A 27,708-nucleotide genomic window follows, 5' to 3' on the forward strand; every position below is an offset into this window, starting at 1 on the left:
GTTTTTTATTTATACTACACTAGGGTAAGGGTATTGAGCAAAGTTCCTTAAAAGAGTGCAAACAACTTAAAAAAGAGTGTCAATGGGTTGTGTTTGGTATCACTACATAGTCCCATTTTGGTGACCATCACCATGGCTTCACCAAAATGTGAAGTTGATTCCACTTCTCCCATTACCTCAGGCCATATATTGCTCGTACAGGTCTTGAAAGCTGAGATATACAGTGTTTTTTGTCTGCAAAATCAATAGAAGAAGGTACAGAGAATTAGTGTTTACAACTTAGGCGCTGATTCTGCAAAATCATTTTGCTAGAATTTTAGCCTAAAACTGTTTGAAATGTATGATCTCAGTCGAAAAAAACATAATAATTTACACCATAAAGTAACATATGACCAATCTTGATGAAAACACCATTCTTGATGAATCAGAGTCTTAGCACCAAAACAGTGACCCCCATTAACCTACTCAGATACCATATCGGCAGGGAATTAAATGGAGTATGTCATCTGATTCACGCTGCCCGAACCATGGCCAACATGAATCACACACTGTCTACATTATTTCAGCTCTTTATGTTTTACTTTGACACCCTATGGGTCTAGAAGTAAGCCGAACAGAGACTTTGCACTTCAGATGACTGCTAGTCCAAGGCAGGTCCTGGCAACTTCTCTCTGCCCCTCACCTCTAGACTGAAAGGTCTCTCTCTCTCTGTGCGTATAGGGACAGACCTGTGCATCTATGGGATCAGGGAGGGGAGAAACCTCCGCGGACCGGCCTTGGACTGGTCAACCGAGGCACATTATCCCAGACTGGCTTTTCATTGTATTTTTTATTTGAAATGCTGCAGCTTTTCAGAGAAAAACATACAGAGCTGCAATGATGCAGCCAGTATGAAATCCATGCTAACCGTAAACCGGGCAGCAGGAATCAGATGAAAGGTTCCTTTTAAAGGGCTAAAACATTCCACAAAATTATCATCTATCCACAATTTCTAGATCTAAGTGGAACCTTCACTGATATCCATCTTCATCACTTCTATAGACAGTGAATGCAGTGGCAGAGCGTGTCTGCTCCTTCCGTCTGAGGTCTCGCAGCTTGGAGAGAAGAGAGAGTAAAGAGAACAGGAGATATTGCTCATCTAGCTTTGTCAGGGATGGGACCCATACAGATTTAAAAATGATTGCCTTTTCATTTGATCACTCTTGTGAAATGGAATAACCCTTTTAATTCTCCATTCATCCATCCAATCGCCGGTGATCATTCTGGGGTCCTGTTTTAGATTTTGCACTGGGGTCCAGGATCACCTCTTATTTCCACCATGTAAGTTGCATTGTGACAGGACAGAAAAAGTAGCTAGGTTTCCAGTGTGAGGACTCTTCAGAAGAGCACCCTACATCTCAGCTTTCTGGTTCCCATGAGTACAACAGAATGAAGAAGGCATTACTTTCTTACTTCTTTTTGTGGTTTTGGAAGACATATGACTTATTATTATGGGTGTATCATCGCCCATCCCCTGCAGACTGTGATCCCTCGCAGGCAGGTTCCTCCCTCCTTATGTACCCGTGTGCCTTGTTTTTTGCTCATGTTTCATGTATTTGTCTATATTTGCCCCGCATTTCACATTTAAAGCGCCATGGAATAAATGGCGCTATAAAAATGTATAATAATAATAATAATAAAAAAAAATAATTATTATTTTTCCAGTACCTTGTGATGGATTATTATGTAGGTGGTGACCTTCTCTCCCTACTCAGTAAGTTCTCAGATGGTTTTCCTCCACACATGGCGATCTTCTACCTGGCTGAGATGGTCATGGCTGTAAATTCTGTCCACTCTCTGGGCTACATACACAGGTGAGAGATATTTAAATAATTTAGAAGTTTTTCAATGACCCTTGTACCTAGAAATCATTATTTGTAATTTAATTATTTAATTTTTCTTGTTCAGAGATATAAAGCCAGATAACATGCTGTTAAACCGGTCAGGCCATATCCATCTTGGTGATTTTGGTTCCTGTTTGAAACTACGCCAAGATGGCACGGTATGTTAAATCTAAGGTTTGCTCCTTGCTTCTGTCTACACTAACGCACCAGTGTTGACTTCTGACTTTTCTTTAAGGTGTCCTGCTCTGTTGCTGTGGGAACTCCTGACTATCTGTCTCCAGAAATTCTTCTTGCCCTTGAAGACCATACCTTGTCCTATGGCGTTGAATGTGATTGGTGGTCTATAGGGGCCTGTGCTTACGAGATGTTCTTTGGACACCCTCCCTTTTATGCTGAATCTGTTGTCGAAACATACGGAAAGATTCTTCACTATAAAGTAAGTGAGATCAAGCTGCTGGTATATCAGTGACACTTTGAAAGATAATTTTCTTATACCCCCCATTAGGGATTTCTGGGATAGCATTTGGGTGGATCTTTTGTTCAGAATGCTCATCTTTCCAAGGCTCTGTCCTGTCCTGCATGTCACAATCAAGCCATTCTTGTTACTGATAAGGTGTAATACTTTATTTTCCCTGTAGTGGCGCTGTAGGGAAAAGTTTCCCAAAAGATTACAGGTGATCATTTGAGGTCACAGCAGATGGACACTTTGTGACCTGCTTATTGTCAGAGGATTCTTCTAACAATTATGGATTTAATGTAATTATCCTGGAATGAAACTTGACATTTCAGACATTGAACTGGGAATATTTTACTTAATCTGTTGGTTTAAGTAGTTTCCAACCTATCATTCCACAGTGGTTTCAGCTGTGGTTTTAAGGACGTGCAAAAGAGTTGTACTTTTGTAGGTTGGAGATCCCCACTGTAGACAATGCCTGGCTCTATTCTTTTAGCATAGTAGTTGACACGTGTGTGATTATACTTCACGTATGGGCACACAGGGATACTCCGATTCCTCCGTATGTTGACTAGTTGATGGCCACCTAATTTCCTTTTGATCAAATGGTGAAAAGTTCTAAATATGAGAATGGCCAATTTTTGGCTTCCTCTGAATATTGAGTCCAGGAAGATTTCACAGTACTGTTTAGTGATAATCAAACCTGAGAATGTCTTATTATATCTACTTGGGAATTAACAGTACTGTGGGTTTCTTCAATTCTAATGTCTATGGTGGCTTCCTGACTTTTCCCAAACAGATGATTGGTTACTCTAAATTCAAGCCGTCTTACTTCCCCTCTTCCAATTGAAAACACATGAACACACTTGTCTGAGTTGATCGTTCATACATGTAGAGGAGTCGAGTGATATCTTTTGGTCAACACCTAGCTATGGCTGCTTAAAGATATGTTCTCACTTGATGATTGACAGGAAAACACCTCCAATTGTTTTAAATGGCCATTCATACGGTTGCAGGTTCTTCCACCCTTGTTTTACAAACTGCTTCAATGAGTTATGCCACTTATCGAAGCAGTTTCCACCCAAACACTTTGGCATGTAGCCACACACAGCTTTTTCTCATTGAGTGGGGCAGAACCATGATACCTCAAACTACGAGTCTCTAGGATTTCTCCCTCCATTTTTTTAATACACAAAAGCACAATGGGCCCTAATAGAGTATTTGAAAACGGCAGTCCACCGTTTTAAATGAATCTTCCACCCTTGAGAAATGTGCAGATTTCGCGTCCCATCTTCCAGGCATAGTTTAATTTTCTAACCTGGTTGAGACGTATATGACAGGATTACATAGAGCTTTTTCTGCTATCAGGTCCAGATACCTAAGGATATTCCAGTTCCATATTGACATTTCTACTTTAGAATACACCATTCTGTGCTCCTACCTTGACTTCTGCAAGATGTGGGTCTGATGATGGTCGTTGAATGTTCTGACTGACTCTTATATTTCCTCTCCAGGAGCACTTTAACTTTCCCTCCTCAGCGAGTGAGCTACCACCAGAGGCATTAGACTTCATCTCATCCCTAATTTGTGATCGTGAATCCCGTCTGGGCATTAATGGACTCCAGGATTTCCAAAGCCATCCACTCTTTGATGAAATTGACTGGGAAAGACTGCGGGAATTCATTCCACCTTTTGTTCCTGAGTCAGGGGGCGCCACAGACACCTCGAATTTTGATGTTGTAGAAGATCAGCTATCGGAAATGATCAGTGGGGGTGGGGTGAGTATCTTTATGTATTGTTTCCTGATTATTACGGAATTTTTATTTTTAATCATCTGACAAATTTTGTATTGAAACAATCAATGAACCAAATAAATACTTATCTTAGTACATATACAACATATATCACCTATAGGTGATAAAAATATGACTACTGGAGGTCTGACTGCTGGTAACCCCACTGATTATGCTACCAGAGATCCCTAAGGCTATATGTACACGTTCAGTATTTGCAGCAGAAAATTCTGCTGCAAATGCTGATTTGTTAGCAGGAAAAACGCTGTGTAAGGGTACGTGTCCACGTTCAGGAAACGCTGCGTGTTTGACGTTGCGTGGGGCCGCAGCGTCAAACACGCAGCGTCCAGATGTTCCAGCATAGTGGAGGGGATTTTTTGAAATCCCATGTCCACTATGCGTGGTAACACGCATCCGTCGGCCCTGCGACTCCGGACATGCTGCGCGTCTTTTAAGATCGCAGCATGTCCGTGTTCCTTGCGGCGACACTGCGCCGCCGCAAGGAATAACACAGGGCCCTATGCGAGGGGTGCGATGATCCCGGATGTGTACAATGAACACATCCGGCATCATCAAGTCCCAGAAGGGGGCGGGGCTTAGCGCTGAGCGGGTTTGCCGCTCCGACGATACCGCCGGCCATCCTGATCGTGGACACATACCCTAAGATACGCACTTTTTAATCATAGTTTTGTTGTGTTTTTTTATACATGTGTTTTTGTTGCAGATTTTCCCCCCACTCATTAGTATGGGTGAAATCTGCAGCAAAAAATACTGAAAGTATTGACAGGCTGCTTGTTTAAGGGTATGTGTCCATGTTCAGGAAACGCTGAGTTTTTGATGCAGCGTTGAGCAGCATGCATAAAAAACGCAGCATCCAGATGTTACAGCATAGTGGAGGGGATTTCATGAAATCCTGTCTCCACTATGCAGTAAAAGATGCATGCGGCACACCCGAGAAAACACATGCGGCGCGTCTTTTAAGAACGCAGCATGTCCTTAAGGCCCCGTCTCACATAGCGAGATCGCTAGCGAGATCGCTGCTGAGTCACAAGTTTTGTGACGCAACAGCGACCTCAGTAGCGATCTCGCTATGTTTGACACGTACCAGCGACCCGGCCCCTGCTGTGAGATCGCTGGTCGTGTCGGAATGGCCTGGACCTTTTTTTGGTCGTTGAGGTCCCGCTGACATCGCTGAATCGGTGTGTGTGACACGGATTCAGCGATGTCTTCACTGGTAACCAGGGTAAACATCGGGTTACTAAGCGCAGGGCCGCGCTTAGTAACCCGATGTTTACCCTGGTTACCAGCGTAAAAGTAAAAAAAAAACAAACAGTACATACTTACATTCCGGTGTCTGTCCCCCGGCGTTCTGCTTCTCTGCACTGTGAGCGCCGGCCAGCCGGAAAGCACAGCACAGCGGTGACGTCACCGCTCTGCTTTCCGGCCGCTGTGCTTACACAGTGCAGAGAAGAACAGCGCCGGGGGACAGACACCGGAATGTAAGTATGTACTGTTTGTTTTTTTTTACTTTTACGCTGGTAACCAGGGTAAACATCGGGTTACTAAGCGCGGCCCTGCACTTAGTAACCCGATGTTTACCCTGGTTACCCGGGGACCTCGGCATCGTTGGTCGCTGGAGAGCGGTCTGTGTGACAGCTCCCCAGCGACCACACAGCGACAAAACAGCGACGCTGCAGCGATCAGCATCGTTGTCTGTATCGCTGCAGCGTCGCTGTGTGTGACGGGGCCTTTACATTGCAGAAAAAACTCAAGGACAACGCAAGTGACCTGCCAGTGACCTCAGGTGCAGATTTGGTCAGGATTTTACCTGCATAAAATCCTGACCAAATCCTGAAGCAATCCTGAACGTGGACACATACCCTAAATCTGCAAGGAAAAAATAAAGTGTGCAGAAGAGTTCAGGAATCTCATTCACTTTAGTACTAGGAAATCCTTCCCATTTTGTGACAAAACTGCAACAAAAATGCGATGTGTGCACAATGTTCATACCCTTAGTCCCCTGTGTGAATGAAGCAGTAATGATTATGTGCCACCAATGCTCCATTCACTGTCTACAGGAGTGGTGGTCTCACACTTTCACTACAACTCCATTCTCACAGGGCACTTTGGACCCCTCAGTTTCAGGATAAATTGTTGTCTCAGCAAATGTAGGGCATTGAGATGGGAAACTATTTAATTTTACTATGCATTATAGGTGTTTTTTGTTTGTGTACGTTTTAGGAAACCATATCAGATGTTGGGGATAGCTCTCCTCTTGGGGTCAACCTTCCCTTTGTTGGCTACTCCTATACATTTAGGTAAGAAGATTATGATCTTTCTGTATGATATTTATGAGCCTCTATCACATGCCAACTTATGTCAGATTCTCCCTTGAGAGATGATGTTGATGGAGTGAAGGACTGTTGAGTTTCTAACGCCCGATCCTTTTGCTCAGCGGGGAGATAAACCGAGTCTTCCGGTGTATGAGGGAGTGAAGAGAATCATATAATGTTAGAGTTGGAAGGGACCTCCAGGATCATCGTGTCCAACCCCCTGCTCAATGCAGGATTCACTAAACCATCTCAGACAGATGTCTGTCCAGCCTCTTTGAAGACTTCCATTGAAGGAGAACTCACCACCTCTCATTGCAGCCTGTTCCACTCATTGATCAAAAAGTTTTTCTCTAACATCTGATCTGTATATTCTCCCTTTCTGTTTCATCCCTTTGCTCCTTGTGCTAGCTGTCAGCCAAACAACGATTTTACCGACAATTATCTATTGTGCATACTCCTGCCCACAGGACTGCCTAATGTGTATTGTCCTGCCCAAAGGACTGCCATAAGAATGCCCCAAAGTGGAAAGCAACATGTAATTTTTGGCAGAGTTTACATAAACTCCATTCCTTTTCCGATCAGGGTCATGCTTGAGTTTGCCTGAACATTTTCCAAAAATTTTAAATAGTCTCAGCAAATTCAGGAAATTTGGCAGCTACACTATTGTGGAACTGTAAATCTTCTTTTAATAACACTTTTCTCTTTTAAAATGAAATATTTGTAACAATCCACAATTATGTCTCCCTCCTAGAGATGACGGCAGGGATCATGTTTGGGGGAACTTAAGAAACACGTGTGCATGTAATGTAAGAACACACCCAGACCTAATGAGCCATGGGGAGAACTTGGTGAGTATAAAACCATTAATAAATTAAATGTATAGTCAATATAAAAGCCTAAAATCCACAAATTGTCAATGACGCCTGTAACAGCCTCTTCTTGGGTGACATATCTAACTGAAACATGGTGATAGAAGATTTATCTTCTACTTCCAGGAATCACATTTGGATCCCTCGCTGTTGTCTGAGCTCCGCAATGCTCTGCAGAGTGAGGTGGAGGCGAGGGAGGCGCTGTCTTCTGAAATGAGTTTACTTGAAGCAGCCAATCAGAGCCTGGCCAGGTGAGCACCATCTATGTGTCCAAGATGGGAAAACACATGGAGTCACTTTGAGTTGAATTCTATCATGGATTTATATGGAGCGTCAGCACACTAACAAGACCACTGCTCCATATAACAACTCTTCATCATGGACGATCTAGGGTTTAGAGACATTAATGTTTCAGAAAACCTCTGTCCCCTGGCTGCAGTTTGCTTTAAAAAAAACCCCAACAACAACTGTTCATTGCTCATGCTCCCCAGGTCCAGCATTGAGTCTCTGCTGGACTGTAATTGTCTGAAGTGCCGACATCACATTGACAGCACTGCAGCCAATCACCGAACTCAGCCCTGTCTGAATTGACAGAACAAAATTGCTGGCGCTGCAGACAATAACAGACCTTGAGAGTAGCAGCAGAGACTCAGCATTGGGTCTTGGGAAGGTAAGTAAAGCACATTTATTTTTTTTGTTTGTTTTGGGTTTTTTTTTAAATTGCAGCCGGGGCACAGGAATTTTTCTGAAACAGAAAAACCTTAAGGGATATTTCCATCTCCGAGATCCTATCCCAATATGTACTCGGTGTAATAGTAATTATATTAGTAAATACATCTGTCACGGATCCCTCCGTGCTGCCACTATTTTGTCACATACCTGCTCTCACGCGACTTGGGGTTGCGCCTGCAAGGGTTAATCTATCTTCACTCTCTCAATCCAGCATTCAACCTCTGTCCTATGCTGTAATGGGAGCATAAATCACACGCCAACCCAGGCCACACACCCGCTCATACTCGCTGCCACCACTCACCGTACACACAGTCGATGAGTCCCGGAAATATTACTACTACTGTCTACCACTCATAAGGATCAAACAGTTTAAGGCTATGGATTCTTTAGAACATACAAGGTTCAACTTGTTAAAGTTTTATGCTTTAATACAAAAAGGTACAGTGCTTACAGTAAAGAAAAAGTATCCTAAACACCACAGAGAAAGCAGTCACATACATCCCATAAAAATTCACTTTTATTAAATATATAATTAAAATATAACATAACGGAACAGGTACATAAAAAATAGTGGTGACAGTAAAACACTGTATAGCAGTACATGAAATAGCACATAGGGCTACAGGGTAACACCCACCACACAGATACCCCAAACAATATTAGGCTAAGGCTGCCAGACTATAAATATAGTGCAAAAAGTTATGTAAATACAATCATTCAGGAGACAGCCATCACCATAATAACTTACTAAATTAGAGGCATAATACCTGATGTCTAGAGTGGTGGGGGACCCAGAGCCCTCCCCGACGCGCGTTTCGGAGCGCAGAAAAGCTCCTTCCTCAGGGGGCGTGGAGGAATAATGCCAGAAGGTGTCCTTATATGTTACCAACACCAGAACTAATTATTGCCGCGCAGCACGCCGCCCGCATGTACTGCCAGCCACCGCGCCGCCGCCATCCGGAACCGGAAACACGCGGGCCCCACGTGATCCGGCATCACATGGCAATGGACGCGCCGACACAGACAGACCGCAGGAAGACGCCTGCGCAGCAATAGGACAATAACCGCCATAGCTATTGTGGGCAAACAAATGGGCAACATGAATGGCTAATATATCAATGTGCATACTTACAATATAAAAACTAATAGTGAAAATAATTAATAATACAAGAATGGAACAATACATAAATTCAGACACCACACAAAAAACAAGAACAATATGCAAAGTATAAACATTATATATAAAAAAGAAAAACACACACGAACAATAACATAATAACAATATACAAATAACAAAATATACATATATATATATATATATATATATATATATATATATATAAATATACACATATATATACATATATACATATACACAAGACATACATATCACACCAAACAAGAACAATATATCATAAATAGCCCACCCCTATAGAAAACAATTATACAACCAAAAATATATATATATTCCACTATTTATAGGACATTGAACAAACACAAAATGAAGCTCCGGTGTAGTAGACAAATGCATCCATTCAAAATTCGGATGGATCTTCAAAAATCATTAATCAGCACGTGTCATACACCTACCTAAATGAGAAAATAAAACATAAGTAAAAACAACGTACATGCCAACAATAATTTCCACTGTGGTTACTCATGCAGAGGATCACAAAAATGGAGCAAACGAGATATTCTCGTTTAGTCCATTGGGATGGATTGTCCGCAATGTCCAGATCCATCTAGACTCCAATTGCGCTAGACGTTTTGAAAGATTCCCTCCTCTGATATTAATATGCAGTAAATCAATTCCACGTACCCTAAGGAGTGTATCATCACAATGATGAAATTCCTTGAAGTGGCGCGGCAAGGTTTTTAAGGTGGATGTGTCCGTGCAGGTGGTCGCCGCCTGTATCCCCAAAACGTGCTCCCGTACGCGGACTTTCAATTGTCGCGTGGTCAACCCTATATAGATCAAACCACACGGACATGTCGCGTAATATATCACGTATCGGGAGACGCAGGAGATACGTTGTCTGATGGAAAATTGTTTAGTGCCGTCCGAGTTAACAAACACGGCACATCTCTCAATATTAGGGCAGGCGACACATCGGCCGCACGGTACGCATCCACCCCCTGGCCGCAACGCATCAAGGAATGTAGGCACAGACTGGCCAACATAGTGACTCCGTGTCAAATGATCACGGAGATTTCTAGCACGTCTATATGCAATTGAGGGATTCTCCGGGAGGAACTTTACAATAACTGGATCGGCCTTCAAGATAGGCCACGCATTCCTAATAGCTGCACAGAGCTTCTCATGCTGGGGGTTGTATGAGGTAACAAATCTTACCATGCTATTAGTATTAGATTTTTTTGTCATTTTACTATATAGCAGGTTGTTCCGGTTCGAATATTTGGCTCGATGATAGGCCCTCTTCACACTCCGACCGCTATATCCCCTAGAAAGAAACCTTTGTCTCAACTCCTCCGCCCGAACCTCAAAGTCGGCATTTGAGGTTCGGGCGGAGGAGTTGAGACAAAGGTTTCTTTCTAGGGGATATAGCGGTCGGAGTGTGAAGAGGGCCTATCATCGAGCCAAATATTCGAACCGGAACAACCTGCTATATAGTAAAATGACAAAAAAATCTAATACTAATAGCATGGTAAGATTTGTTACCTCATACAACCCCCAGCATGAGAAGCTCTGTGCAGCTATTAGGAATGCGTGGCCTATCTTGAAGGCCGATCCAGTTATTGTAAAGTTCCTCCCGGAGAATCCCTCAATTGCATATAGACGTGCTAGAAATCTCCGTGATCATTTGACACGGAGTCACTATGTTGGCCAGTCTGTGCCTACATTCCTTGATGCGTTGCGGCCAGGGGGTGGATGCGTACCGTGCGGCCGATGTGTCGCCTGCCCTAATATTGAGAGATGTGCCGTGTTTGTTAACTCGGACGGCACTAAACAATTTTCCATCAGACAACGTATCTCCTGCGTCTCCCGATACGTGATATATTACGCGACATGTCCGTGTGGTTTGATCTATATAGGGTTGACCACGCGACAATTGAAAGTCCGCGTACGGGAGCACGTTTTGGGGATACAGGCGGCGACCACCTGCACGGACACATCCACCTTAAAAACCTTGCCGCGCCACTTCAAGGAATTTCATCATTGTGATGATACACTCCTTAGGGTACGTGGAATTGATTTACTGCATATTAATATCAGAGGAGGGAATCTTTCAAAACGTCTAGCGCAATTGGAGTCTAGATGGATCTGGACATTGCGGACAATCCATCCCAATGGACTAAACGAGAATATCTCGTTTGCTCCATTTTTGTGATCCTCTGCATGAGTAACCACAGTGGAAATTATTGTTGGCATGTACGTTGTTTTTACTTATGTTTTATTTTCTCATTTAGGTAGGTGTATGACACGTGCTGATTAATGATTTTTGAAGATCCATCCGAATTTTGAATGGATGCATTTGTCTACTACACCGGAGCTTCATTTTGTGTTTGTTCAATGTCCTATAAATAGTGGAATATATATATATTTTTGGTTGTATAATTGTTTTCTATAGGGGTGGGCTATTTATGATATATTGTTCTTGTTTGGTGTGATATGTATGTCTTGTGTATATGTATATATATGTGTATATTTATATATATATATATATATATATATATATGTATATTTTGTTATTTGTATATTGTTATTATGTTATTGTTCGTGTGTGTTTTTCTTTTTTATATATAATGTTTATACTTTGCATATTGTTCTTGTTTTTTGTGTGGTGTCTGAATTTATGTATTGTTCCATTCTTGTATTATTAATTATTTTCACTATTAGTTTTTATATTGTAAGTATGCACATTGATATATTAGCCATTCATGTTGCCCATTTGTTTGCCCACAATAGCTATGGCGGTTATTGTCCTATTGCTGCGCAGGCGTCTTCCTGCGGTCTGTCTGTGTCGGCGCGTCCATTGCCATGTGATGCCGGATCACGTGGGGCCCGCGTGTTTCCGGTTCCGGATGGCGGCGGCGCGGTGGCTGGCAGTACATGCGGGCGGCGTGCTGCGCGGCAATAATTAGTTCTGGTGTTGGTAACATATAAGGACACCTTCTGGCATTATTCCTCCACGCCCCCTGAGGAAGGAGCTTTTCTGCACTCCGAAACGCGCGTCGGGGAGGGCTCTGGGTCCCCCACCACTCTAGACATCAGGTATTATGCCTCTAATTTAGTAAGTTATTATGGTGATGGCTGTCTCCTGAATGATTGTATTTACATAACTTTTTGCACTATATTTATAGTCTGGCAGCCTTAGCCTAATATTGTTTGGGGTATCTGTGTGGTGGGTGTTACCCTGTAGCCCTATGTGCTATTTCATGTACTGCTATACAGTGTTTTACTGTCACCACTATTTTTTATGTACCTGTTCCGTTATGTTATATTTTAATTATATATTTAATAAAAGTGAATTTTTATGGGATGTATGTGACTGCTTTCTCTGTGGTGTTTAGGATATCTGTTTTTGCAGTTGTCCCGTTTTTTGGTCCTAGCATGCTCATATGGGATATTTTTTCCGCATCTCATTTGGAGCATTCAGATTGATTTTCTTTCCATATGTGTAACATGTATGCTACAACTCCTTTAGTAAAGAAAAAGGTATAAAAATATGGTAATAAAAAGACATACAACTATTCAAAACAGTATAAAATAAATGGGAGAAAACTTACAGAAATAACTAACTTGTCGTCTGCTTCTGCTCCCTGGGGGGGGGGGGTGAATATGGACTGGACCACATCAGCTAGGCTGCCCCCACCACACTGTCTGCCATTGTTAGCTATATTCACCACACTGCTACACTGCTGTACAGGAGGGAGAGGACCCTGCCCGCGAGGGCTCACAATCTACAAGGGATGGGTGAGAATACAGCAGGTGAGGGTAGAGCTGCTGAGGGTCAGTTTGGTCGATCGGTGGTTACTGCTGGCTATAGGCTTGTCAGAAGAGGAAGGTCTTCAGGTTCTTTTTGAAGGTTTCCATGTTAGGTGAGAGTCTGATGTGTTGGGGTAGAGAGTTCCAGAGTATGGGGGAAGCACGGAAGAAGTCTTGTATGCGATTGAGGGAAGAGGAGATAAGAGGGGAGTATAGAAGGAGATCTAGTGAGGCTCGAAGGTTGCGTGCATGTAAGTACTGGGAGACAAGATCACATGTATGGAGGACACAGATTGCGGATGGCTTTATATGTCATGGTTAGGGTTTTGAACTGGAGTCATTGGGTAATGCGGAGCCAGTAGAATATTCTGCCACTTACTTGTCACTCACCTGCATTATGCTACGATACCTTCGGCATAGGGTGAACTTTGGCCACATAGCCCATCTCGCGACCATTCCCATGTACCCCCAGCCATATCAGTTATCCTGTGTATACCTCACTTTTTTCCTCTTCCCTGGATCATCACACCATAAAATTGATGTACTTTTTCATTGTTTTTAAATACCGTATATCACAATTTTTTTTTTAGTATAACATTCCGTTTACAGAAAACTGTGGTAGGGAAAAATCAAAGCAATGTATGGAGAGGTTTAGCCTCATTTGTCTGAAAGGTCCAGGGAACAGCACCAACATGGGTTTGGTATCTTTTTGCTTGATTTACTATCTTACTTTTCCTTCTTCCCAGTCGTCTATATGAAGCTGACCAGCTGAACTCTGAGCTTCAGAGCAAAATTCGCTCTTTGGAGCAGCAACTGAAGGATAGAGATGGTGGTGGTGATGAAGAGGAGAGAGGTGAGGAAGTCAACCAACCTAATTACAAATGAAAGGTTTGTACACATTAGGTATAATCCAAGCATCTCAGCCGAGGCCATTGGGCTATGTTGATTCTGTGGTGAACACTTCTAGGACATCATTCAGTAATTGCTAATGGTGAGCATACTCCAGTGTAGCAACACTCGAGTATCTGCTCCTCAGGAGGCTTCTACCATAGGTATCAAACTGTCCAGCCTTGGCCACCATGAAGTCTAGTACTGGCTATATGCTTGATTCTTTTTACCTCCTATGTACAACACTTCCACCCTGCTATAATGACTGTTTCTAATGTATTTCACCATCTACGTCTGTCCAACATTCAATCCTCATCCTATACCTGTCCACTGTATGTGTCTTTGTATATATCTTCCTGCTACGACAAGTCTTTGATATCTGTCATCCAACCTCTTGCAGAAAAATATTTCCTACCCCGAAGATGTGCCACCTGCAAACAGACTTCTGAACCAACCTCTAGGATTAGACAAGTGAGATTTCTATGGGAATTGGGAGACAAGTTGCTGAATTTTAACTCTAGGAGGTGATGGATCATAGAAGGGGAGGGTGACAATGCGTGGAGGACCAGATGTTGGAAAGAGGGTCAGAATCAAGCTAGAAGGCTATTTTCATTGTGGGTCAGTTGGATAGATGACATTGCATAACTGAGACTACTAGACAATGGTGGGCTTTAAATATCTACAGGGGCCAGATAACAGTATTATACGGTATATAATTTAGGGCCTTCTTTATGGCATAGCTTGGCATTAGACTGGTTTTTAGGGTGGGCAGACTTCGTAAAGTTCTATTTTGGGTGGACATTGGAAGGAGTAGAAATAATTAAGCCATGGAACTCTTGAAGGCCCAAACCTGACGCCGAACCTTTGTCTGTCTTCTCTCTCAGCTAGATAGCTGTATACCTTCCTATTGCCACCCCTTAGTGACACCAGTTCACCGTCACATGCTGCTCTTCTCACGGGTATGTCACGTGCATGTCACCTATTGTGTTGTCCTGTCTGGAGAAGGGTGACTCCCACCCAAATCCTTGGTATGTCTTTCTAGCATTAGCATCATGTTTTATGTCATTGTTGTTCCGGTGTGTCGTGAAGAAGGAACATGTGTGTGATAAATGGTGCTGCTTGCATAGGGCAGAATCTGTTCTAGCTGATGTCCTTCTGTATTATACCAGCATTTTATATTAACTAGCAGATCTGTCTATGGCTCCCAAAGCATTTTATGAGGCAGGAAATATAGTAAAAAAATGTAGCTACTGCATTGCATGCAATATTGTGGATGTATTCTAGGGAAAATTAGCTTTGTAATACAATCCGGTAATACCAGAGATTAGAAGCGCTCCTGGAATTCTGACATGCCCTTTGATTTTCACAAAATTCCAGACCCTAAAATCTATCCAGACTTTAGATTTTAAAATCAATCTGGGCTCCAGACCAGACCACTAAATAAATCAAGACCCCCTAAAGAAATTCCCAAAGTAATCCAATATCCAGACCACACTCCAAAAATAATTCAGGCTCCAAATTTAAAGGGAACCTGTCACCATTTTTTCCCATATAACCTACTATCAACACCTTTCATCCCCATGTGACACCATTCTATAGGACTCCAATTCGCCATGCAAGGCAAAAAAAAGACCTTTTATTATACTCACTTACAGGGTGGTCCGCTCCGATGGGCGTTCCTGTCTTGGTCTGGTGCCTCCTCTCTTTTTGCGATGTCGTCCTCATCTGCTTTGTGTGAATGACGCATCCAACTTCATCCACACAGTGTTCTCCTTCTCTCTTCTGTGCAGGCACACCTCTCTCTGCCTTGCCGAGGGCCAAGCAGATCAAAGAGCTCCAGCACATGCGCATCACAGTTCTTTTCTCTGCCTTCGGCAGCCTGCGCAGAGGCGCGAAGGGGAACAGTGTGGATGACGTAATGTGCGTCATCCACACGAAAGACAAAAGGAGGATGGCATCTCAAGAATAAAGGAGGCAACTGACCAAGATCAGCGACACCCATTGGACCAGACCGCCCCTTAGCTGAGTTTTTTTTGCCTAGCAGGGCAAAATGGAGTCATATGTGCAGCATTATAGATGGGGGCGTAGGGTGTATCGGAAACAAACTTGAGACAGGTTCCCTTTCTCATCTTATTAAATGGGTACAATTGCAAAGTGTTTGAAAAACAACTTTGCAAATTACTTCTTATTAAAAGTCCTCTCTGTTCTCAAGAGCAGTAGGATTTTTTTTTTTTGGCTTTCAGTTCATTGCCTAGATTACCGGCCACCTTTGAGTTTATCAGCAGTAGCTGAGATCCTGGGCAACAAGAGCAGCAGTTACAAGTTCTTTCTAAAACAGCTTATAAGCACTGTCGTGAAGCTGGCCAGATAGCTGGATGCAGCCAGCCTCAGCGCCTCTAGGTTTCGCTAATGCTGCAGAGACAAAGCTGCCTCTTCTTTAAGCATCAGAGAACACAATGTTCGAGAAAGAGGCACAATCATGCCAAAAGTCCAAACTGTCAATCAATCAGGAGCACACTTTCCCCCAGCGGTGAACTCCTATCCAAGAAGATGAGAGAGCCCCTTTAATTCAGACTCCTAAATGAATTTAGACTTCAGACTAAACCCCACACATTAATTCTGACTCCAGTCCAGGCGGCTGCCGGAAGCTAGGGGCACAGAGCAGTGAGTAAATGGATGGGGTTCTGTAATAACTGGGTCAGTGTTGTTTTACCTAATAGAAACTACAAAGACCCCATTAACTACAGTCATGCTGCTTACTGATGTGGGGCAGGGGTCAGCTATGACTCCCTATAGCTATGCCACCATACAAATGCTTTGTAGTCTCTGACATCTCCAATTTTATCACTGGTATCAGCAGTTTTCGTATGTATTTTTGGTAGATTTTTTTAAATATTCTCTAATAAAATTTAAAACTAAATTTCTCAAATCTCCAGTAATATCTCCTTTATGCTTAGAATATCCTTACCTGTATGTATTTTTTTATGAGAGATGACATTTCAAAAATTGACTTATATCTGTGTTGCTGTGTCCTACAGGTTCTTAAACCCAACTCTGGCTGGGTGGGATATCTCCTACACCTGAGCATGTGGTCCTTGAAGTGGATGGCGCCTCCACTCCTCTGAGTATCATTTTGAGATTCCAGTTTCAAAGAATAACGTAGAAGAGTGTTAAAAAAACGACGTCTTAAAAACATTTGATGACCCCTAAATAGCACCATGTCCGTATCTACCATGTGCCCTGGACTATATTGTCCTTCAGGTTGGACAAATACGTTGCAAAGGGGTTTGTTTTACCTGATAGCTGCTGACCTAACCGAAACCAAACTTTCTGTCCTAATAATTTTCATTCTGGATGTGTTTTGGTCATTGGACTGTTTTGGAGGCCATGTTTCCTTCTAGCTATAGGATATATTGGTATCATTTACATTTATGCATTGTCAGACTGGGGTTCCTCATGGTCCTCTTCCCCAAATAAGATGGTTCTGAGTACACACTCTCTATCTTTAGAGAACATGAGAACTTATCCTAAATATGTAGATTTTGTGAATTCTATTCCAAAAATGCAATGGGGCCGATTCATCAAAGATTTGAAAAGTCTTAAAATTTTTGTGCAGCAGGGAGTTGTACAAAAATGTTGCGACTTTAACGTGTTCACACAAGTTAGGGACAGCTCTGTCAAAATGGGTAGAACTGGGGAGGAGGCGGCACAGGGCATCGCCATGTCCACCTCTCAAATTTACAAAGTGACAGCCTTTTGTACACCAGAAATGCTACCGCAGTCCCTGACTGGTGTAGCATTTCTGGTGAGGCGCACGGAGGTAAACTCACAGGGGAGATACGCCGAATTCGTCAAGAGGCCTGCACACCTCTTAATGAATTCGGTACCATGTACTCCAGCAAGACTAGTGTAACGCGAGTGTGTACTAGGCCAATCCTAATGATTTGGCCCAAATATGTATTTCTCTGACCCATAGCCAGTGGTGGGTAATATTTGCATTTGACCTAAGGCAAAAAAAGTTCCACTTTCCTACATTTATTAAAACTTCACTTTCATTTAAACACTATATCGAAACATATAAACCAAAAAACAATGGAGAAATAAATCTTTCAAGGGATTCTCCCACAAATGATATTTGTGGGAGAAACCCCATGATTGACTATTTAAAGAGACTCTATCATACCAAAAACTCAAATTAAACCACTTATACAGAACATACAGTATAGGGGACATAGCACCTATAAAAATCATACCTGTAAGACAGATTTCACTACTTTATTTAAAAAAAAAAAAGTTTTATTGCATATGCAAATGAGGGGTCCTCAGTGCACCTTTGATGTGGCCAAGGACTCAGTGCACCGTTCCACCCTCTTAGTTAGCATCCTCCTCACTTCCCTTTAACTTGACTGACAGGATCCCAGGAGCACGCACACTTAGAGTCAATATGGGCTCCTGCGCTCTCATCCCTCTCTTCTCTCCGCTTGCTGCACGTAAAATTAAACAGTAGCGGGAGGCTGATGCAGACGGGAGTGATGAGAGCGCGCCTGGACTGACACTGTGTGCACACTCAGCTCCTGCAGTGCTAGTGTGCATGTACAGGGCCAGAAATTCAGACAGTGCTCGCCCTGGGCAAGTGAGACACCAACAGAAAGTGTATGTAGAAGTAAAGTAGGGAAATCTAAAGTAGGGGATTATATTACACTGGATAAGACCCCTAAAGGACTGTATTTGAGTTTTTGTGGTGACAGACTCCCTCCAGCTTGTAATAAGTGATGGAGTACGATCTTGTGGTAAAGTTCACACATCCTCCTATGCAGCGTTACGGCCTCAGTCCACAATTCCACAATCCCATTATTAATGGAGGAGACAATTCACATTGGCAATATCATGACATCATCAGCGGAAACGTGGCCACAAGCGATAGATTACTCTAATTACTCTCTGAACCCTCCCAGCAGTATGAAAACAGATGATTACTTCACCCTATAATGATTGATAGGATTGACAGCTAATGAGATCACTAATAAGACATAAAAAAAACTATATCTGTGTTGTCCCCAGCAACCAATTACCGCCCAGCTTTATTTTTATAAGACACAATTCCCCATGTGTATGGGGAAGAAAAGGTGTACAAGAGAGATAAAATTGAGAACAACTTTATTGAAAATGCTATAAATAACACTACAGTAAGGCCGGCGTCACACTTGGCGTAAGACAATACGCCACGTATTATACGTCCGTACTACGGCCGTAATACGGAGAAATGTTCCCAAAATAGTGATCCGTAGTCAGGGTGTGTCAGCGTATTTTGCGCATGGCATCCTCCGTATGTAATCCGTATGGCATCCGTACTGCGAGATTTTCGCGCAGGCTTGCAAAACCGACATCTAATGGATTTATGTGCTCAAATGTTCATTAAAACATATATACAGTATATATATATATATATATATATATATGTCATTGAGACACATATATATATATTCTGTATTTAGATTTCATTCAGCGCGATATCTGTGAACAGCCGGTAATTCAATTGCCGGCTTTTCATTTCTCCTGCACAAACCCGACAGGATATGAGACATGGTTTACATACAGTAAACCATCTCATATCCCCATTTTTTTGCATATTCCACACTACTAATGTTAGTAGTGTGTATGTGCAAAATTTCAGCGCTGTAGCTGCTAAAATAAAGGGTTAAATGGCGGAAAAAATTGGCGTGGGCTCCCGCACAATTTTCTCTGCCAGAGTGGTAAAGCCAGTGACTGAGGGCAGATATTAATAGCCAGGAGAGGGTCCATGGTTATTGGCCCCCCCGTGGCTAAAAACATCTGCCCCCAGCCACCCCAGAAAAGGCACATCTGGAAGATGCGCCTATTCTGGCACTTGGCCACTCTCTTCCCACTCCCTGTAGCGGTGGGATATGGGGTAATGAAGGGTTAATGCCACCTTGCTATTGTAAGGTGACATTAAGCCAGATTAATAATGGAGAAGCGTCAATTATGACACCTATCCATTATTAATCCAATTGTATGAAAGGGTTAAAAAACACACACACACATGATTTAAAAGTATTTTAATGCAATAAACACAGCGGTTGTTTTAATAATTTATTGCTCTCTCAATCCATCAGCAACACCCTCGCTTGGAAAAATAATAAACGCACAAGATACATACCCTCAGCTGAACCGTCACGTCCCACGAGGTAATCCATCTGAAGGGGTTAATTATTTTACAGGCAGGAGCCCTGCTAATGCAGCTGTGCTCCGTGCCTGTAATCCCCGGCGAATGAATGAAATGTAGGTCATTGACCTACATTTCCTTCAGTCGCGGTGATGCGCCCCCTGGTGGATGTCCTCATATGACCTGGAGCGTGGGAAAAAGTTCCCAGGCTGCAGTTCATGAGAACATCCAGCAGGGGCGCATCACCGCGACTGAATGTAAGTACAGATCCAGCTTTCCTTTCAGCACCCGGGGATTACAGGCACGAGCGAGTGCTTTATCGCAGCTCGTGCCTGTAATATTAGTTAACCCCTTCAGATGGATTTCCTCGTTGGATGTGATAGGACATCAGAAGGTATGTATCTTGTGCGTTTATTATTTTTCCAAGCGAGGGTGTTGCTGATGGATTGAGAGAGCAATAAATTATTAAAACAACCGCTGTGTTTATTGCATTAAAATACTTTTAAATCGTGTGTGTGTGTGTGTGTGTGTGTTTTTTAACCCTTTCATACAATTGGATTAATAATGGATAGGTGTCATAATTGACGCTTCTCCATTATTAATCTGGCTTAATGTCACCTTACAATAGCAAGGTGGCATTAACCCTTCATTACCCCATATCCCACCTCTACACGGGAATGGGAAGAGAGTGGCCAAGTGCCAGAATAGGCGCATCTTCCAGATGTGCCTTTTCTGGGGTGGCTGGGTGCAGATGTTTTTAGCCACGGGGGGGCCAATAACCATGGACCCTCTCCTGGCTATTAATATCTGCTCTCAGTCACTGGCTTTACCACTCTGGCGGAGAAAATTGCGCGGGAGCCCACGCCAATTTTTTCTGCCATTTAACCCTTTATTTTAGCAGCTACAGCGCTGAAATTTTGCACATACACACTACTAACATTAGTAGTGTGGAATATGCAAAAAAAATGGGGATATGAGATGGTTTACTGTATGTAATCATGTCTCATATCATGTCGGGTTTGTGCAGGAGAAATGAAAAGCCGGCAATTGAATTACCGACTTTTCACTAACACCGCTGCGTATTTCTCGCAAGTCACACTGCTGGTCCGTGTGGAATCCGTATTTTTCTCACCCCCATAGACTTTCATTGGCAATTTTTTTGCGCAAAACGCTGACAAACGCAGCATGCTGCGATTTTGTACGGCCGTAGAAAGCCGTATAATACTGAACCGTAATATACGCCTGATAGGAGCAGCCCCATTGAGAATAATTGTGCCGTATGTTATGCGAGTTTTACGGACGTAGTTTCTGCGCTCTTACGTCCGTAAAACTCGCATGTGTGACCCCGGCCTAAAAAGCCAAGAAAATACCAAACAAGGGCAATCTCAACTAAAAACAAGGCAGACACTGGGCAATAATGATCTACTAGACACAGTTGAAATGCATTGATATTTGCAATAATTTATAACCAATGAAGCGCTACATATGCTGAAATAACTGCCAATAGAACACTGTATACAGTGCAATTAGTGCCAAAATAAATATGCATATGAAACTATATATTAGAACAGTAGTGGACGTCAGACATGTAGAAAAACAGGGAAAAGCAGTAAAGTGCAATTAGTGCTAGAAGCCTATGGTTGTATGAAAACCCAAAATAGGCACAATACGCCACCCATAGAAAAACTTCCTAAAAAGGTACAGTTCTAATAAATACTACCATGTCTATGCGCAAATGAAGCATATATATATTTAAGCTACAATAGATGTGCACTCAAAAGGTAACATACATGTAAGTGTATGTAACTTACATCAATGCCAAGACAGGTGCCTCGTGCCCGTGCTGCAACCCCGACAGCCCCGTTTCGCCGATCAGGCTTCTTCCATATGGGGGCAAAGCTTTAATTTTGCAAAAGCACTATAAAAAAATGAAAGCTGCTTGATATTTGGCTGCTATGGGCAACAAAGACCCATTTTCTTGTTATACAGTTTTCTTGCTTCTCCCTACAAATATTCAGGCCTTCACGCTGCCTAGTCCCTAAACATGCCCGCAAAGTACTTTAGTATGGGCCTTTGTTGCCCATAGCAACCAATCACAGTTCAGCTTTGATTTTACCAATGCAGTTTAAGAAATGAAAGCTGAGCTCTGATTGGTTGCTATGGGCAACAAAGGCCTACTAAAGTCATCTTTCAGTACAGCTATGATATAATGGTTTCTCATTTGAGACAGACATAGCCTGCTCAATCTAGTGGTTTCATTAGATTTGACCCCTCTTAGCATAGAATTGAAGGGGTTGTCCACTACTCAGACAACCCCCTCACAATCCAAATGTTCCCCCCCCCAGTAAAAAAGTAACACCTACAGTATACTCCCCTCCGGTGCCCTTCCAGTGATGTTTAGTTCAAAAGGTCGGCACTCCGTACTATTCTATTTTTACCTTCCATTTTTATATACAATTAGTGATGAGCGTATATACTCGTTACTCGAGATTTCTCGAGCATGCTCGGGGGTCTGCCGAGTGTTTTTTAGTGCTCGGAGATTTCGTTTTTCTTGCCGCAGCTGAATGATTTACATCTGTTAGCCAGCATAAGTACATGTGGGGATTCCCTAGCAACCAGGCAACCCCCACATGTACTTATGCTGGCTATCAGATGTAAATCATTCAGCTGAGGTGATGAAAACTAAATCTCCGAGCACTAAAAAATACTCTGAGGACCCCCGAGCATGCTCGAGAAGTCTCGAGTAACGAGTATATTCGCTCATCACTAGACCTGACCATTCTTCATGTGTTTTCCACTATGATGCTGCCCCAATACTTTACAATAGAAGTCAATGGAAAGGCTAAAAAAAAAACCCACCTGGAAAACAGCTGTTTGTCTTTTTGAGCATTTTGTATGCACTTTATCCTTAAAAAAGTGCTAGCATTTTATTCATTGCCAAATGGATTTAAATAAATGTGAGAAAATCACCCCCGAAAAAGCAGCCTAAATATACCCAAAAAGCCTTCATTAAAAAACAAAACCCAAAATATTTATAGGAAATGCCTCAGAAAATATTAATGAAACGCATCACTAAACAGTAAAAAAAACCTGTTAGTAAAAAAGCTTTTGGATAAAAGATTTCAGTGTGGAGGTGAGAGGTAGTGTGAAGAAAAATGCCAATAAATGCTAAAAAAAAAATAATAATAAAAATAATAATAAAATTTAAAAAATCAGCGTTTCCAACTGTTTGAACAACTCCTTGTTTTTGACTGCCTGCAAGAAAAAACATAGTGTGAACATACCCTAAAAAGGATATTCATTCTAAGAGTATTTAGTGTTTAAAAAGTGCCCCCCAAAAAAGAACTTTTAAAAAATATAGTAATGAGAGATTCAAGTCTATTTTTTTCTTTTTTTGTTCCTCAATTAGAATCATGAATCGGCTCATCCGTGTGTTGTAGACCGAGTACGGACCACGGTGCATGGACTGGTCACGGGTCTCCTGACCCAGACTTAACAGTATCATTAGGCTTCTGAGTTGGGGTCAGGAGATCCGCAGCCCCTCTGTGAATCATGGACTGGGACATACGGATGTGTGAATCTGGTCTAAGAAGTAGACCCTAGTGGAAAGCTTCAATTAGGGCTGACTTCTGCTGGACCTTGAGGGCCCTTTATTATGTCTGTACTAGAGGATGCCCCAAACTGACTGCATTTGTGTATACTAAATTAAGGAATAATACCTGTTCACAAAGTACCTGCAGGCAGCCCAACTAATTTCAGAGTTTAACCCCACTGTAGTGATGAGCTTAAATAAGTAATACTGACCTCTAAAAACATCTATTCTTTCTTCTATGGACTCATTACAGTTTTTCTATCTGTGTAAACATGCTTTAGCTAACATGGTCATACAAACTTCCTCCTGCTATATAGGGGACTCCCTCTCTGTGCAGCACAGACTTGTTTTAGGCCCCTCCCACTACAGGAAGTAGGAAGTAACTGTATGAACGTTTCTGAATCTTGATGGAAGGCGAAAGACCATAAGTTACGTGTTATATGTAAACCAGTAGGGAAGTTTGTGGGAAACAGGGATGGACTTTGATAAGGCTGCCCGACAGATGGGAGTTGTAGTTGATATTAATAGTCTGTGATAACGCGATTATCTTTATCTGCAGAATTGCATGACGTGTGATTGATTTCACTGTCACAGTCTTAGCACAGACGCACATGGAAATACTTACGCACAGATAGACAACACATAGTACCGCATTGTGACCATACGCCTTATAGAGCACCGTTTCTGAGTAAAGCATCATTTCCACCAATCTGCCATGTCTAGGAATGAATTGCGAACTTTCTATGTCTTAAAAGAAGTAATCCCTCCATTTCATATATGGTATACTATGATAGCTGGACATGGTAAGGTTGAATATATCTGATGGAATAATGGAGGGAATCTTCAGTAACCAAGCACACCCTAGACATGTTCCTATTTGAACTAAATTCATATATCTCCTCCTATAGTCAATATGTTGATGTATTAAAATGAAATCCCCCATGTCAGACATATTCATGGCATAGAAGGATATATAGATGTGGGTTCTGCTTCTGAAAGCCCAATGGAGAGGCGGCCATGCTTGCCATCTCCTGTAGAGACTATGGGGTTACCGAAGAACTGAACACACAGTAAATCATAGAATGGTAGAGTTAGAAGGGACCTCCTGGGTCATCTGGTTCAACCCCACCAAAACGAGCCCCGATCTCACCACTTGATTGGTGCCCGTCCCACCTCTGGAACCATTTCTTGAGTTCACAGCAGATATACACTGCATGCTCAAAACCATATGGCATATTCACATTGCAAAAAAAAAGTAATGTGTGAATACACCCTTAATACCAGTGGATCGGCCATGTACAAAATGACATCCTGTTGCTCATTGTCCGATCTCATCAGTTGTAGAAGAAAGTACTGATGCAAAACCCAGTCTGAGCCCCTCTAGGCCCAATCTAGTCTTATTAGTTTCGGCTGGCAATGGCGCTTTATTGGTAATTATCATCATTACCTATTTATAGGACTCGCTTTGACAGCCATGAATGCGGACAAGCAAACATGACCCATTTCATCAAGGAGGCATTGTTTTTTGGCTCCATTTGTGGCCTCCATAAAAGGCTCCTTTTTTAATCGACTCATTAACTGAGCCCAGGATAGATCACTTTGAAAGTGAGTTAGTAATTACTGGGTTATGTTTGTGTATCTGAGTAAGGGTGCCAACGACAATATTTCAACATGGGCGTAGATGTAGTTTTGAAGAGGTAACCGCCCATCCCTATTCCCGGTGCCTTGGGGGAACCTAAGAGTTCCACTCCCAGTATTATAAACGCCACATGATAGGTGAGGAGGGCTGTTATCGATTTGGTCAGTTCATCATATAATAGATATATTGGTCAGTATCTGGCAGCTGGACCACCCAAAATTTTTCCAAAATTATTTTTAGAGCCCCATTCAGTAAAAAAAAAAAATTCTCCTCAAAGGTGGCCCACTTTTGATTACTTTTTTAGTTAAACATATATTTAGGGCTAAAAATAATTTTTGCAATTGATTTTCATTAACAAAATTTGCACCGTTTTCCAAACTTTTTTGTGAGATTTGCTGACTCTTCAAGGAGGTCTCTTCTCTTTTTGGGAACCCCCTCAGGTGACTTGGAAGGGTGTGATCATGGAGGGGTGGTCACCTCAGCATATAAATAAATATTAGTGTTCCTATTAGTAAGATTTCATGGCTGCTGGTCCAGATGAACACTTTAATACACCTCACAATGAGGTTGAGGGCTGGGTTTCTGGCTGATTCCCAGTAATCTGTCCTACTCATGGATTCATTACAAGGACCAGAGGTTAGTTTAGCTCGTTCCAGAGAACTTTTAAATAGAATGAGCGGTGGCAAGAGGCCCAGATTCCACAAGGTGTTTCTTTTTCTTTCCAGTCATATCCAGGCAAAGTGTATATGGGACTCTTAACTGCAGCGTAGCAACCAAGGAACATCTATCGACAATAGCAGCCCCAATGTAAACTTCATTTTTACCTGTTTTATGTATGAGGCCACATATCCAATAACCAAGGAAAAAGTATATTTATGTATATACAGTGCCTTGAAAAAGCATTCATACCCTGTGAACTTTTCCATGTTGCACCCACAAACGTAAATGTATCTGACCAGGTTCCCTGTACCTGTTGAAGAAGAGCATCTCCATAGAATGATGCTGCCACCACGTTGGACGGTGGGGATTCTACTTTAGTCTCATCTGACCAGAGTTCTTTCTTCCATATACTAGCTGTGTCCTCTACATGGCATGTCGAAGAAGGTGCTCTGGTCAAATGACACCAAAGTAGAACTTTTTGGGATAAATGCAAAACACTGTGGGTGACGGAAAACTAACACTGCACATCATTCTGAAAAGAGTATCCCCACTGTCAAACATGGTGGTGGAAGCATCATGCTTGTGTCAATACTTTGTTGCATTACCATGCATATATTGTGGGAAAATGCATGTTTATGCATCTGCTTTTATTACAGCTTTTGATACTTTTTTTTTAATAAAGATTATTGCAACAGATATGTGCCAAAAAACACTACTACCATTACGTCCCATGTATGAGATATGCTTACACAGCATTATTTCTGACATAGATTTTAATGCGGAACTGCTTCAAAATCCATTTGAAAAAGTATTTAAAAGTGATTATTGATGTGGATTTTGAAAACATAAGCACTTTCTGATGTTGATCAGACAAATAAGAGAGGTTATATAGCAATCCTAGTGTTTTTTTTTAAATCTGAGAACAATATATAGCGCACTGTCGCTGTCTATGGAAATTATAGGAATGAGAGTTACGAAGTTGGGGATCTGGGCCATTATACAAATACTGGAGATACCCCCTCCCTCCCCTTTAAGACTGAAAGCACAAGTTAGTAAATGGAGCTTGGGGACATGGCTATGATGTAACATCTTCATTCATTTTGAATTTTTTAATTAATGCACTGTATTTTTTTCCTTGACTGTCATCTTTGCTTACTCAGAAAAGCATTCGGAGTTTCCTCACTGCATGCTGACATGTATTGTACCTGTGAATGTACGACCCACGTTGCAAATCACCAAACCTGATCCCTGAGAATTTAGTTTACATATTAATGAATCGTTGCCATGTTTGGTGATCGCTATGCACACAAGAGTGTTTTATTTTTTTATATCTATATAAATGTATATATACCTGTTTATATATAGATATATATAGATATATAGGAAATTCAGATGTAATATATTTTATTTATGTTTTGCTACTACCCAGGGTTTGTAAATATGCATAGTGTATATATGACTGTATATAATTGGAAGGAAGCGAACATTTGTGTGTATAGTAAGTAAGGATCAATGTGCGAGAGTTTCTCTTAGATGTTTGTATTTATATATATATTGTGTGAATTTGTCTGGTGAATAAAGTGAAAAATATAATGTTTCTCAAGTGTGTCCTCCATTTTTTGCCCTCCATAAAGTTTAGGAGACTTTAAGCATGGACTGGGAGTGTTGCACTTCCACATGTGAAAAGCAGGGGGTCTCTTTGAGCTACCGGTATAATTACTGTATGAAAGGGG

At 42.0% G+C, this 27,708-nt stretch overlaps 1 protein-coding gene and 1 long non-coding RNA gene across 6 annotated transcripts in view; one reads left to right on the top strand and one right to left on the bottom strand.

The window, feature by feature from the left end:
- DMPK (DM1 protein kinase) overlaps nucleotides 1–19,418 on the top strand; it is a 52,114-nt gene extending 32,696 nt beyond the window's left edge. For 2 of the 5 annotated variants that reach the window (XM_077285486.1, XM_077285489.1), the window contains 11 exons: nucleotides 1,705–1,853; nucleotides 1,948–2,041; nucleotides 2,119–2,319; nucleotides 3,852–4,115; nucleotides 6,372–6,448; nucleotides 7,215–7,311; nucleotides 7,459–7,583; nucleotides 13,759–13,865; nucleotides 14,301–14,371; nucleotides 14,785–14,859; nucleotides 16,939–19,418. In XM_077285486.1, coding sequence (XP_077141601.1) covers nucleotides 1,705–1,853; nucleotides 1,948–2,041; nucleotides 2,119–2,319; nucleotides 3,852–4,115; nucleotides 6,372–6,448; nucleotides 7,215–7,311; nucleotides 7,459–7,583; nucleotides 13,759–13,865; nucleotides 14,301–14,371; nucleotides 14,785–14,859; nucleotides 16,939–17,025 — 1,347 coding nt within the window. In that variant the 3' untranslated portion in view covers nucleotides 17,026–19,418. Of the gene's footprint in view, nucleotides 1–1,704; nucleotides 1,854–1,947; nucleotides 2,042–2,118; nucleotides 2,320–3,851; nucleotides 4,116–6,371; nucleotides 6,449–7,214; nucleotides 7,312–7,458; nucleotides 7,584–13,758; nucleotides 13,866–14,300; nucleotides 14,372–14,784; nucleotides 14,929–16,938 lie in introns of all 5 variants that reach the window. The other 3 variants (XR_013221329.1, XM_077285487.1, XM_077285488.1) reach the window with 3 other exon arrangements.
- Nucleotides 4–22,033, bottom strand: LOC143805807 (uncharacterized). The gene is made up of 4 exons (XR_013221330.1): nucleotides 21,896–22,033; nucleotides 3,779–4,088; nucleotides 1,708–1,841; nucleotides 4–234 (listed from the first exon to the last, which is right to left on the bottom strand). It is a non-coding gene; the product is annotated as an uncharacterized LOC143805807 (long non-coding RNA).
- Between the last annotated feature and the right edge of the window lie 5,675 nt (nucleotides 22,034–27,708).

The sequence above is a fragment of the Ranitomeya variabilis genome, chromosome 2 (genome assembly GCF_051348905.1).
Source record: "Ranitomeya variabilis isolate aRanVar5 chromosome 2, aRanVar5.hap1, whole genome shotgun sequence".
In the NCBI taxonomy this organism is placed as follows: domain Eukaryota; kingdom Metazoa; phylum Chordata; class Amphibia; order Anura; family Dendrobatidae; genus Ranitomeya; species Ranitomeya variabilis.